Source organism: Carcharodon carcharias, chromosome 7 (assembly GCF_017639515.1).
Source record: "Carcharodon carcharias isolate sCarCar2 chromosome 7, sCarCar2.pri, whole genome shotgun sequence".
Lineage (NCBI taxonomy): Eukaryota > Metazoa > Chordata > Chondrichthyes > Lamniformes > Lamnidae > Carcharodon > Carcharodon carcharias.
Genome location: NC_054473.1, coordinates 119516091 through 119530578, shown reverse-complemented (window position 1 = coordinate 119530578; position 14488 = coordinate 119516091). Strand labels below are relative to the sequence as shown.

The following is a 14488-nucleotide window of genomic DNA, read 5'->3' as shown; positions in this document are numbered from 1 at the left end:
GTCTCAGTAATGGTGAACATGAAACCATTGTCAATTGTCATTAAAAAAAAACCATCTGGCTCACTAATGTCCTTTAGAGAAAGAAATCTGACATCCTTAACTGGTCTGGCCCACATGCGATTCCAGAATGTGGTTGACTGGTAACTGCCCTCTGAAATGGCCTTGCAAGCCACTCAGTTCTAGGGCTATTAGGGATGGGCAACAAATGCTGACATTGCCATCGGCACCCACCTTCCATGAAATAAATAAAAAGAACACTTGGGAATACTGTATTATAATATTTCAAAAGATATATGCAGACATTGAAATGAGCTCAGAGACTAGCATCATCCCTAATAGAAGCCAGCTACGAGATAGATATGGCAAAAGATAGTCTAAAAAGATGGCTAAAGGGCATAAATACTGAAAAACAAATTTGACAGATAATTTAAATAATCTTCATTTAAAAGATGCCAAAAGTATGAAACAATCCACTAAATTAGATGTTGAAAGCATGGCTCTGGAGCAATCAAACTGCGGTTGGTGCTAGGTTAGGTGTATTTGGTTTTGATCAATCAAATGGCCTTTTAGTGCGTTTGAACTTTTTTTTCACATTCTTATATTGCGACAAGTCACCCACCAAGCACTTCCAGTAAAGCAAATGACACTTTAAAATGTAAATTTAATACCCATTCATTCTCAGTTGGGAAACAATAATAGCAGGCATGTCAGTAAGCCTGTTGCTACACTTGCAAGGTGGCATGTTACGGAAACACTCAGTCCAACCGCAGCACTTGATTCTCACCTCTTTGACCCAGATATCCTCAAGCTGCTGGGTATCAGAAGTAAAAGCTCTACCCAGCCAACTCTGCCTTTTCCTAATCTTGGACTCAAAGCAGGAACCAGCATATCAGAGAACAGAAACATGCAAGAAAGTTGAAACCCCCACAAAGATGTAAGTAGAATTCATCCATTTGGCTTTATCCTGCTTCAATAAGGAAACTAAATTAACAAGTCTTAATGACATTTCAGTAAAGCTCTCTTACTCACCTGATGAAGCTGCTGCAGACTCATTGCTCTCATACTCATCCTCTATCTCTGTGGTGCTGCCACTCTCCTCAGACTCACTGATGTCAGTGCTCAGATCGGTGCTGGAATCTTCACTGCTCATCTCATCTTCTCCAAATTCAGCTGATAACCTGACTGATTCTGCGTGCTGCTGCCTATTAACCCGGAAGTAGTTGCCCAAAGATCCAGACCTGGAATTAGGAAGGCTGCATGTAAATTACATTCAATGTTCACTAGATGACAGCAGGGATAAAAATGTTACCAGCCCTTTCAGTCAAAGCACATCTGTCTAATCTGCAGCTTCTGCTCCCAAAAGTGCTCCTCCTTCAGCTGGAGCATACAATATTGTTGATTCCCTAGTCAGAAGCTGTCTAAAGCACAGCTGTGCTGCTGGAAGAGAACACCAAGTGTCAGTGCATTGCACTCCTGCTTAGAGAGTTGGTGGCACTGTCTATGCATGTGGGGGCCTAAATCTGACTCTTATTAAACCAGTGCAGCTTCATTTTTTGATTCTTCCCACCAACAGAAAAGGCTTAGCTGCCAGTTGGGAGCTTAAAAAGCCGTTTGCTCTGTACGCAGAATCACACAGCACTGACATGCAGCACACTCTCACGCATCATCAATGCTCTTCCACCATGCACCAGTTGTTTCTAACCTGCCTGAACAGCAGGGTCCCACTGCTGTTGCTTGTTTAAAAAAAATCATTCATGGGAGAGGTAACATAATGGTAACGTTACTGGACTAGTAGTCTAGGTGCCTGGGTGAATGGTCTAGAGACATGAGTTCAATCCCAACAAAGCAGCTGGGAGAATTAAATGAATTAACAAATAATCAAAATTCACTTAATTAAAATCAGGAATAAAATGCTAGTCTCAATAAGAATCATGAAACTACTGAATTGTCATAAAAACCTCAACTTGTTCACTAATGTTCTTCAGGGGAGTAAATCTGCCGTCCTTACCCAGTTTGGTCTCCAGATGTCTCCAGATCCACAATGTGGCTCACTCTTAAATGCCCTCTGAAATGTCCTAGCAAGCCACCCAGATGTATCAAATTGTCATAAAAAAAGCACCGAGTCTACCTACACTACATGACCTGCAGCAGCTCATCACCACCTTTAAGGGCAATTAAGGATAGGCAATAAATACTGACCTTACCAGCAACATTCACGTCCCAAGAATTAATTTTTTAAAAACGTGTCACAATAAACGTTGGCCTTTCCAGCAACACTTGTATTCTTTTTTCCCCCTTCTTGGGATGACAGCATTGTTGGCTAAGCCAGCATTTAGCGCCCATCCCTATTTGCTCTCAAGAAGTTGGTGGTGAACCAGCTTCTTGAACCACTGCAGTCCATGTGGTGTAGGTACATTTACAGTGCTGTAGAGAGGGAGTTCCAGAATTTTGATCAAGTGAAGGAACGTCGAAATAGCTCCAAATCAAGATGATCTGTCAGTTGCAAGGGAACTTGCAGGTGGTGGTGTTCCCATGCAGCTTCTGCCCTTATTTTTCCAACTAGTACAGATTGCAAACTTGGAAGGTACTGTCGAAGGGGCCTTTGCAAGTTCTGTATTGCATCTTGTAGATGGTACACACTGGTGTCACAGTGTTTTGGGAGTTGGAGGGGGTGAACGTTTAAGGTGGTGGATGAGGTGTCATGTGGGCTTGGATGGTTCGAGCTTCTTGAATGATAAGAGTTACATTCATTCGAGCCAAGTGGAGAGTGTCACACTCCTGACTTGTGCCTTGTAGATAGTGGGCAGGCTTTGCAGTTAGGTGGTGAGTTACTCACCACAATTTGCCACCTCTGACCTGCTCTTGGTCCCACCCCACCCACCGGATGTTGATGATAGGAGATTCAGCGATGATAATAACATTGAATGTCGGGGGGGGATGGTTACATTCTCTCTTGTTGAAGATGGTCATTGCCTGACACTTGTGTGGTACGAACGTTATTTAGCACCTAGCAGCCCAAGCCTCAATGTGCATGGACTGCCGCAGAATCTGAGGAGTTGCAAATGGTACTGAACGCTGTGCACTCATGATCGAACATCCCCACTTCTGACCTTCTGTTGCAGGGAAGGTCATAAATGAAGCAGCTGAAGCTGGGTGGGCCTAGGCCGTGAGAAACTCCTGCAGTGATGTCCCGGGGTTGAGAATTTTGGCCTCCAACAACCACAACCATTATCCTTTGTGCTGAGCATGACTCTTAAGTTTCCCCCTACCCTGATTCCCACTAACTTCATTTTTTCCAGGGATCGTTGGTGCCTCTGTCAGTCAAATAGTGCCTTGATGTCAAGGCAATCGTTCTCACCTCACAAGTTCAGCTCTTTAGTCCACGTTCGGGCCAAGACTATAATGAGGTCTGGAGCTGACTGGCCCTTATGGAATCAAAACTGACCATTGGTGAGCAGGTTGTTGCTGAGTAACTGCCGCTTGACAGCTCTGTCGACAGCACCTTCCACCATTAATAACTGAGAGTGAACTAATAGGGTGGTAATTGGCCAGGTTGGATTGTCCTGCTTTTTGCGGACAGGATGTATCAGGCTAACTTGTCACATTGTTAGGTAGATGCTAGTGTTGTAGCTGTGACAGGTAGATTGGCGAGGACAAAGTCAAGTAGGTATTTCCCTCTCTTGGCTCTCAACTAGAACGGCAGATATGTCCTGCAAGATTCTGCCAGCTCAGTTAGTAGCGGTGCTGCCGAGCCATCCTTGGTGATGGAGATTGAAGTCCCCCAACCCAAACTACATTTGATGCTCTTGCTACCCTCAGTGCTTCTTCCAAGTGGCGTTCAAAATCAAGGGGATGAATCATCAGCTGAGGGAGAGCAGTTGGTGTAATAAGCAGGTGCTTTTTTGATGCCATGAGACTTCATGGGGTCCAGAATCCATGTCGAGGACTTCCAGGACCTCTCCCTCCAGATTGTATACCACTGCCCCAGTGGTCGGTCCTGTTTTATTATTCTTCAACTTTTCAGAAGCAGTGTGATACACCTGAAGCTTGCGAGGCCATTTCAGTAGGCAGAAAAGAGTCAACCACATTGCTGTGAATCTTGAATCACATGTATACCAGACCAGGTCAGGAAAGCAGTTTTCCTCCCCTGAAGGACATTAGTGAACCAGGTAGACTTATACAACAATCCTGTCGTTTCATAATAATAACAAGACTAGCTTTTAATTCCAGATTTATTTGTTGATTGAATTTAAATTCACCCAGTTGTCACAGCAGGATTTGAACATACATCTCTAAAACGTGAGGCTACCTGAATCACTATTCCAGTAACATTCCCACCCCCTGCTGGAATGACCACAATTTCCCCCAAATTGACACTAGCAAATAGTACCAAAAGCAATTTCTCGCCACCACCCAAAACTCAGCTCTTGTCATTTGTTTAGTCCAATCAGACCAAGGTCAGCCTTGGTTCCCTGTTTTACTGCAAGGTGTATTTCAATTCCACAATCTATACACTTGCAAAGCATCCACACTGCAAAATCACCACTCTCAGTCCTACTACCCCAAAACTCTTTCTACAAACTGATATTACCTTGAGACTCAATTTCTCTTCAAAGTCTTCCTTGTCAGCCTCTCATTCTCCACAAACTCCAACTTGTTCAAACCTCAGAATGCAAGTCACCTTCATTGTGCTACATTGATACCCTGTTCCCGCAATGCACAGGGCATTTTCATTTTCTAATCCCTTCACAGCCTTGGCCCAACACAAGCACTGAATACTAATTGTATTATAATTGTATTGAAGCACCTTAGAGTGCAACATGATGTATGTTGATAGTGCAATGGTATTGGAGTTGTCTGACTGTCTGTAATGACCATATTGAAACAATTGTAATATTCATTGATTGTATTGAAGCACCTCGTGATCCATGTGTAAAAGTTGAAACTGATTCCACTTTTTGTGATGGGGATTTAGAAATGTTTTGTAATGCTCTTTCAGATATTTTATGAATAAAGTATATTTTTCAAAAAAAATCTCTACAACTTTCCTCAGCCTTGCATTCCTGACTTGTGAAATTTCCCACCTTCGTCCCACCACTGCTGACAGATCCTATACTGCTGCAATGGCCCAATACGTTTGGAACTTCCGTGAGGATGGAAATAGGATTTTAGTTTGCAGGTTTATAATGCTACAACTGATATATACAGAGGGTGACAAGCAGCAGTTCAGAGATGTATTACTTGATTCCCTATTTAGTCTGCTGGCTGAACATAGATAGTTTCCAATCTAAACACAACCCATCCTGGGACAAAAGAATCACAGTGAACTCAAGCATTAAGAGTATGTTATTCAGAGTGACGAATTCCTCCTTTAGTATCCCTTGCCTCAAATGTTGGTACCAGATGTTGCTGGGTTTAAGCTGTGGCAGGGTAGGGCGACGACGTTTCTGAGCAGCATAAACAAAAATACAAGGTGGCACCCAGATCTTGTCAAATGAAAATACATGAAACTTGAAGCAAATTTATTAGGATTCCAAAATCCAAGAACCAGAAGTATTTACAGTGCAGTTGGCCATTCACCTGGATCATGGATCAAGTCTGCATTGCTACCAAGTGGAAAGGCGGATCGAGAAAACCAGAGCATCAGCGTATTGACCAAGTTAAAGGGTCACTGAATTAAAGGCAATTGACATGAACCTCGTGCTCCTTAGCACTAGGAAATCTACATGTTATGACGTGAAACGTCAAATTGTCAATGCCAATACAATTTCAGAGGTTACCTGGATGGTGCAGATCTCTGGGAAGCACTTGCACCCGGCTGGCGGCGGCCATTCCTCCTCAACTGCCTCCGCTGGTGTCCAGGTCTCTGACCAAGTGAAAAGTGCTGCGCCACAGTTCTCAGTGCTCCTTGCAGTCTTTGAAGTTCCTCAGTTAGCAACGCTGCTTCCAGTCCACCACTGTGAGCAGTTGGAGGGGCCTCGGTTACAGGCAGGCCCCCTGAATCTTCGCCAGCGTGTGCAGTACCTGAACTAGCTCCTGTCGGCCTCGAAACTGGTTCATGGAGACTCAGCTGTGTCGAAACAGCTTCCTCCTCTGGCTGCATATCCACATCAATTACTTCTTGAGCCATTCCTAGGACACAGAGCAGGAGAGGTCAGCCAGTGGAAGGAACTGCTCTCTAAAACACTTATAACATCCCCTTTATCATCATAAATAAGAAAACCATAATTCAGGACTTCAGGAAGGTGAATGAGGGAATATGAAGCAAACCAATAAACAATTAAGGTTCTGAGGAGAAGCAAAGGCAGCAGTGGGGGGAGTCAGAGGAAGAGGGGTGAAAGAGCAGAAGAAAGATTGGGGGGAAAGAGATGTGATGAAATTTTTGGGTGGCGACTGTGGCCGCCGCACTGGGAAACTGTTACTCTTCCCTCAGCCTATTAAGGCTCCGGCTGGGCCGTCCCCTGCCACGAAATCCAAACTAGTGAGCGCGGCGTAATCGCGCTCGGCCAGGGCCTCACCGGGAGGCTCGAGTCCGGGCATCCAATCGGCTCTAACTCGAGCCTGGGATCCGCAAGGCCGCGCTCATTACACTTCATGTCATAGGGAGAAAACCCTACCGGGCCCGAATCTGGGCCTGAGGTTCCGCACTCACCCCATCTCCGTCACGCTCACCTTCAACCGAAAATCCGCGCCACTTAGAGGGCCGCTCGCTGTTGCCCGCCTCCTCCACCGGGAACCAATGGGCGTCAGAGCTCACATGCCAATCAGTTCTCAGGACCCAATCAGATTTGAAATCATCCTGTCAATCAGCGCAATGATACTATTTGTCCCGGCTTCTCTGATCAGCCTTTAGTGGACCTTATCTTTTTTCCCTCACACCGTCCCATCTCCCCAACTCCAACCCACTAGGGCCATCTGTCACTGGCTCATTCTGCTTTCTACTCTTAATGTCACCATTAGCATTTCATTTAGCCACCTTCAACACCCCATCAACCTTTTGTTTATGACAAATTTTTCCATCTCCCCTTTGCCTCCACCTACCACTGGCCTTCTATCCAGCTTCACCTGTCCCAGACCCCCTTAAACAGTATATATTTCACCATATTTTTACTTCTCTTTAATTATTAAGAGTCATGCGGACTCGAAACGTTAACTCTGTCTTTCCACAGATGCTGTCAGACCTGCTGAGTTTTTCCAGCACTTTTTGTTTCATTTACAATTTTTACTTTAACAAAACCAAAATCAACATAAATTAAATGTGAATTAACAGGCAAATCATGATCAATATAAATTATGGATTAAATAGCATATGCAACAAAGATAGATCTCAGATTTACTCAGCAGTGAACTCAGCCTATATATCACCAATTCCAGCCACAAAGTCCTTCAAACTTGTGAACTTCCTCAGGTAAAATTCCAGCTCCTTTTTTTCAAGGATTTTGCCACCAATTCTCATCTGAAAGCACTTCCTGTCAACTCAAGTTCCATAGGCATAGCTTTCACCAAAATGGTACATTTCTCCAGAACTTCCTCAGCCTGACTCACAATGGTCTTGATGGCCTGGGATCCACTAGCATTATCTTCATCCAAATACTCAGTGCCAACCCTGTGTAATGTATGGCCAGTTATATGAGGCAGTTACTTTAAGTAACAGATACAGCAGCAGCATCCTTCTATTTGTCCTTTGTCCACTCCAAATCCAGCCTCTGTGTCCTTCTTTTTCAGCCTCGCCATACTTTCCTTCTTCGTCTCTGCCAAAACTTTGGTCATGTGGGGCCCATTTCTGGTGCAAGCCCAGGTCAAATGAACCTGTTTTGCACCCTCTCAGCAGCTGGGCCAACAGGCTGGGTTAATGCCCATCCTCAACTGTACCCACATCTCAAAGTATTTGAATCCCTGGCTCTCCATCCAGAGCTGCCCCCTCCCCCCGCAGACAAAACCGCCAATGCTGACAATGAATAAAATGCTCTCACTCCACCCCTGCATGTCGGTATCCATTGTGACACACTACTACCCACTCTACCATCACGGACTCCATCTTAAAATATAGATTGACAGTAGGTTTGTAAAGCTCCTTCGTGGCTTATTTAATCTCAAAGAACTCATATGAAGCTACACTCAGTACCACAGTTTACCTGTCCTTATAAAAGCTTATCCAAAGTGTAGAGCTCAAATATCCATGAACTTCTCTCCTCATTAATATTTTTCCTGCTTCCAATCCAAATTAAAGCTCATTAAAATTTCCATAAGGCAGGAAATCAAGTTCCTTGCTTTTCTGTTTGTCAGTTCCACAGTTTTGGTCATCAGAGAATGAATTCTGTGCATTGACTCCCTAAATTAACATTTTACTGGTCTTCTTATCAAGTGAGCTGATTAATAGATTTAGATCTTCATGGACCCATGATTCTATTGCTGGGACATAATAATAGATTTTACAATGTAGCCACAGGAGACCAAGATAGAGATGTCACTCTCTCATTATGGAAACCACATGTGAAAGCATTAAATATAAAAGAACGTCTAGTTGTAAATGGAAACCTGATGACTCAGACAAAGTCTGCAGTGCTTTTGAGTTTCCAGGCTATCGCAAAACTAAATGCTGTCCCCCATCTTGTGGACGAGTCTGGAAACGAGGGGGCATATGATTGGGTTGGAGGGTGCAGGATGGAAAAATATGAGGTTGTCCACTTTGTCAGGAGCAACAGAAAAGCAGAATGTTATTTAAATGGATATTGACTGCTGAATGCTGTATTGCAGAGGGATCGAATTGTCCTTACACATGAATGACAAAAAGTTAGTATGCAGGGACAGCAAGGAAAGAGGAAGGCAAATAGAATATTATCCTTTATTGCAAAGGGGATGGCGCATAAAAGCAGGGAAGTCTTGTTCCAACTATACAGTGTATTGGTGAGACTGCATCTAGAGTACTATGTACAGTTTTGGTCTCCTTATTTAAGGTGGGATACAGTAGTTGCATTGGAGGCAGTTCAGAGAGGGTTCACTAGGTTGATTCCTGGGCTGAAGGGGTTGTCTTATGGAGGGAAGTTAAGAAGGTTGGGCCTGTACTCATTGGATTTTGAAAGAGTGAGTGCTGATTTTATTGGGTGTCACAGTCAGGTATTTTTGTAAAGAATTTACTTGCCAATTCAGTGAATGTTTAACTGTTTTAAGTGCTGTAACTATAAAAGAAACACACATAGGTTTCCTTGTAAGTTTTTAAAAAGAGAAGAGGATAGCATTTATTGTACTTAACACCCAATTTGAAAAAAACAAAAATGTTCCAATTCTAACACACACAACTAAGTTGCAAAGTGGGAGGGTAGGGTAAATTGGTTAGAGTCCAAAAAAAAGGCAAGCATATACTAACCCTGTAGATTGATGGTTAGATGGTTTCAGACTGGTCTTGATGGTCTTTCCAGATTCTGTGTCAAAACAAATGTTGCTGGTGATTTCTAACTTTTCTTCTGGAGTCAGTTGGCTTGATTTTTAAGATGTTGGCTGTGGCATGTGGCTGGTCAAACAATAGACAGGGCACAAGCTTGCAGGATAGCTGGACAGAGAGAATGCCCACTCAGTGTCTTTTTGGTCTTACTCAGATGATATGTGCCATACAGATCCACAAGGGAAACTTAGTTGTGCTATCACAATGGTTTTGCAATTTGCATTTATTATGAGACGTGTGCACTGAATTCAGAAGTAATGAGTCCACCAAGACCTTTAGCAATTTTAAAAATTAAATTATTTAACAAAATGAAAGATTTCAAGCACATGCAAAAGACTACAATTACTTACTACTATAACAAATCCTACAATTCCTAACTGACCTAACTCCCAGTTACACACCCTTTTAAGGCAATTGTCCAAAATAGGTTTTAGATTTAAAACAAACCCAGTAAGTTAAAACAGTAGAATTCCAAATGATTTTTCAGTAACTTAAGTTATTTTACATAGCAGACTTATGCACAAATTGCTGGAGGCTTCTTGAAGGTTGTTTCACACACTCCTGTTAGATCTTACATGGCCGTCTCCCCATAGCCTTTCATTCTCATTTGTATGTTTCTCTCTTTTTATTATGTAAACTCTATTGTTCCATACGTCTTTGAAACCTTATCATCCTCATAATATAAAAACTTTCATGTTGCCAATATTGGCAGTAACCTTCGGGAAACATAAACACACTTCTTAGCCTTGCTTATCTGGCTAGTTGTAAACAGACTAACATCCCTTTGAAATCCAACAATCGCTTCATTTATCTAAAAATGCAAATTCCCTTCACACCTTACATACTAAGCCAGCATCCATGTTTACTCTTTAGCATGTTAAGCACATTCCTATACCTAGCTTCTTTTAGTGATTTCAAGCTTGCAGTCTTCTTGACTCCAAATGTAATTAAATCACACAGTCAGACCCAAGTATAATCACACTCATAAACCTACTTCACATTAAACCAGAAAAAATATTATGAAAATTATTATACTCTCATCACGCTACTCTTCTTCTGACTGTCCTGGAGAAAAGTGGTTTCTTAAAACACAAAGAGAGTTAGTTTGCTCATCACATGGTCTCCTCTCACAAACTGAACAGTTACCCAAACATGGTCATAGTGAGCTTATTGTATAGGAATGTTTATATTTCCATTAAGCCATGTATTATAGTCATGAGAGAGACAGGTAAATGGTACTTACTTTCTCTCACCATCCGTAAGCAGAAGGTAAGGTGTTTGAATTATTTTATAAGTATGTGGTGGTGTGCTTTGCCAAGCCCTCAGTTTGTGTGATCCAATTTACTAATAACACACAGCAAACTCACATCATGATTAACTCAGAAGGTTAGTTTATTTCACATTCAAAACCCAGGGGAAAAGTGTTTACAACTTCCCACACTACTATACCCACATACCATCGCACACAGTAAAGGGGGGATATAAAAAGGAGTTTTACAACTATGGATAGTACAAGAACCACAGAAATGAATATTAGTTCATGTGATTTTGAGAGTCCAGAGTCAGAGTACAATGAGGAATTCTTTCATGTAAGGGTTTGAGTTCAGCTGGCTGAAGACACAGCTGTAGAATTCATTTTACATAGAATGTTGTAGAATTCATTTTACAGTTGGTGCTGATACCACAAGATGAAGTAGATACACAGAGACTGGGTCAGTTCTGCAGGCGATGGTAGGAAATCTTCCAGCAGGGACAGGCTCAAGGAGCAGGCTGTTGTTCTGCCTAGAGGGCTGCTTCTTGGTGGTTCACCAGTTGGATGTTAGACTGCAGACTACCTATGAGGCTAAAGAAGACATTTAAGCCTGTCCAAAAAGGCCAGAGGCTTGGGTCAAGTGGTATATTGTGCTAATGGTTAATTGCAGCTTAACAATCAATTCTTGTGGTTTTGGCCATAATTTCACTGTTCCTCCTTGGGAGAGTGACAAAGTGCTTATTAGCATCTCTTCCAGTATAATGAGTTTCAGTCTCCCTCTTTTGTGCTAATTCTGGTTGGGGGAGCCAGTTCATCTGCACTTCCTTGGCTTTCATTGATTACAAGGGATCTGCACAATGAGGTGTGAGATTCCACAGGCCGAGTGAAGAATGCTTTTGTTTTTGTAACTCCTGGTGGTAGCTCCCAGAACAAAGGGCCAACCCTGTGGTCATGTGACTTGTAGCAGCCATCCTTTTTGGTTCATAGGAACCCAACACATTCTTGAAGCAGAGTGGTGCCTCTCAAGCTATGACCATTTGTTTTTCTCAATGAAATGAAAGTTCTAAGTGCAGTCACATTTTAAATGGTGGCAGAATTATCTCAGAGGTCTTGTGGCACAGTGCTAGCATCCCTACCTCTAAGTCAAAAGCTCTGGGTTCAAATCCCACTACAGGGCTTGATGGCCATGGAAGGCGTATTCATAACATGGTCAAACAGGTTGATTATGAGCCTGTAAGTCCATCCAATACGCCTGAGGGAAGGCAGTAAGAGCAAGACAGTTTCCTGGTTAGCCATATTGCAGATGGCAACAACAAACCACTGCAGTACTTTGCCAAGCATAATCATGAGCCAATCCAATGGAAGTCCAATCCAATGGAAGTCCATGGTTGCCAAAGCCCTCTAAGGGCATAGTACCTGGAGGAGGAGGTTTATCTCACCAATTCAGATTAATCTTGACCTTTTAATACATCTCAACATCTGATTTACTTTGCTCACTCCGCCAAACACTACTACTGTCGTGACAATTTATTGTCAACCAGGCTCTTTTCTAGTTTCAATATAAGTAACAGCCCCTTTCTGAATTTCTTTAGTCTTCATGTGAAGCAATTGCATTCCAATTCCCAAGTTTATTTAGATTATCTTGTAGCTTATTCTGTTTGGTTCTTTCACTTTCATTAGCTTTATAAAATCAGAAATTACCCACTGTGCTCATGACTCCAAGCTCAAGATAATTTTTGAAAATAGTAAATAAATCAGACCCCAGCTTGTTTGTCTGAGAACCTAGGAAATGAAATGGTTCAGCCTGAAGGAACTGTCATCTACCCTTCAATGGAGGGTTAAATTATGCTATAACATTCTTTTGCATTCAAATCAGTTTGCTTTTCAGTCATTGTACTTTGTACTAGAAGAACGCTTATCTACCATGCATCACATACTAAATACCAGGTTGTTAATGTAATTGCAATAATGACCACAAAAGCCCTGTCATACCTTCTCTGCTCAATCATATTAAGGCTTTTGTGTACACAATGCATGTCCCTCAGTCTGCTGGGTTTATGTGGACTGACCAAGCATCTGAAACAATGAACACTGTCTGTGGTGGATTTTGTGGTGTGGTTGGATCAAAGTACTGTCACCTTAGCAACACTAACACTATGATAACTCACAGACCTAAGTTTGAGATTACTTTCTTTTTAAAAATAGAAGTTAAAACTTTTGTTGGAAAGCATTAACAAACATGGTTAAGCCAATGTTTATGAAAATGATACATAAGAACATACAAATTAGGAGCAGGAGTAGGTCACTTAACTCCTCAAGCTTGCTCCGCCATTCAATAAGATCATAGCTGATCTGATTGTAACCTCAACTCTACATTCCCACCTATCCCACAAGAGACATGGGGCCTTTGTTTAGAAAAGAAATAACTTACATTTATATACCACCATTCAAGTTCTCAGGTTGTCTCAAAGTGCTTCACAGCCAGTGAATTACATTTGAAGTGTTAAACTGACAAATGAAGCAGCCAATATGCTCATAGCTTGCTGTTCAATAAACAGCAAATGAGGTAGATCACCAATTAATGTTTTTGGCAGTTTATTAAAGAGAAATGTTAGACAGATTACCATGAAATACATGCTGCCCTGTTTCGAATAGAATCACCGGATTTTTTGCATCCACCTGAACAGGCAAATGGAACTTCAGGTGCTGAATTTTTTTTAAAAACCTGCAGATCTGGAATTTAAAAAAAACAATGCAAAAAAAATGGAAGGATGAACAATCTCCTCTGAAGGATTGGAACCTCTATGCACGAATGAGATTTACATAGCTTGACTTTGAGGAACTTCAACCAGTTTAATGTTACCAATCTGTTATAATCTGGTTAATATTAGCAATTAAATAACAAAATAATGGCTTCTGTTTGAAGAACCAGCTTCTATCGTGATGAGTCCTGTTTGGTGTTTCCTATGCTGATTTGCACTCTTCTTGGATCTGCAGAAGTTGATCAACCACAGCTGGAACAGAACCAGTGATAATGTGTGACTGGAAGGTAATGAGAAGTCAAACCCAGACCACAGTCCAGAAACCACAAACCCTCCTCATCCAATTCATCAGTTAGTTAGAGGTGTCCTTCACTTGGAATCTTCTCTTGTGGGAGTGGCTCTCATCTGAGTACTGAAGCAGAACTCTCCTGAGGCTCCTGGGCAATAACTGATTGAGAAAAAGACCCTTGTTCTTATGCCCTTTCTAACAGAATGTACAAACATAGGATATTCAAGAGCTTTATTCACCATACCAGCAGAGTGCAGGGGAGTTCTGCCTTCCTCACTGCACCAGGAGAGCACAGGGGAGTTCTACCTTACTGACTGTAACAGAGCGCGGGAGGGATTCTGTCATACTCACTTACTCACACCATCTTCCTTGGTCCTCATTCCCAACAAGTACCACCTTACAGCTGACTGGTGAGGGCTGGACTTCCCTTTGACTCCATTGTAAATTGTTCATACTAATAGTAAGCATAGCAAATACACTAGGCCAACGTGTACAGAGAATTGTTCCTCCATTTCCACTCAATACAGTCTGAAGATCCAGATTATCAAGAGTAATACATCACCTACCTCCAGCTGATGGGCGTTCAAACGGCTCAAAGGCACGGCACTCATTAATCAGCTCAACCAGGTCTTGAGGACAGTCATCGGGGAGTGACTCATGGAACCTTTCCTCATGAACCAGTCTGTGAATGCCCTTGGGATCAACACCTGATTGAAAAAGAGTAGATTTGAGTTTCATTTTCA

The 14488-nt window shown here is 42.2% G+C and overlaps 1 protein-coding gene across 3 annotated transcripts in view; it reads right to left on the bottom strand.

The window, feature by feature from the left end:
- rfwd3 (ring finger and WD repeat domain 3) overlaps positions 1 to 6728 on the bottom strand; it is a 29073-nt gene extending 22345 nt beyond the window's left edge. Inside the window, exons 1-3 of one of the 3 annotated variants that reach the window (XM_041192419.1) lie at positions 6653 to 6728; positions 5781 to 6132; positions 1030 to 1238 (exon numbers count right to left, since the gene is read on the bottom strand). In XM_041192419.1, coding sequence (XP_041048353.1) covers positions 1030 to 1238; positions 5781 to 6130 — 559 coding nt within the window. In that variant the 5' untranslated portion in view covers positions 6131 to 6132; positions 6653 to 6728. The other 2 variants (XM_041192420.1, XM_041192418.1) reach the window with 2 other exon arrangements.
- Positions 6729 to 14488: the final 7760 nt, after the last annotated feature.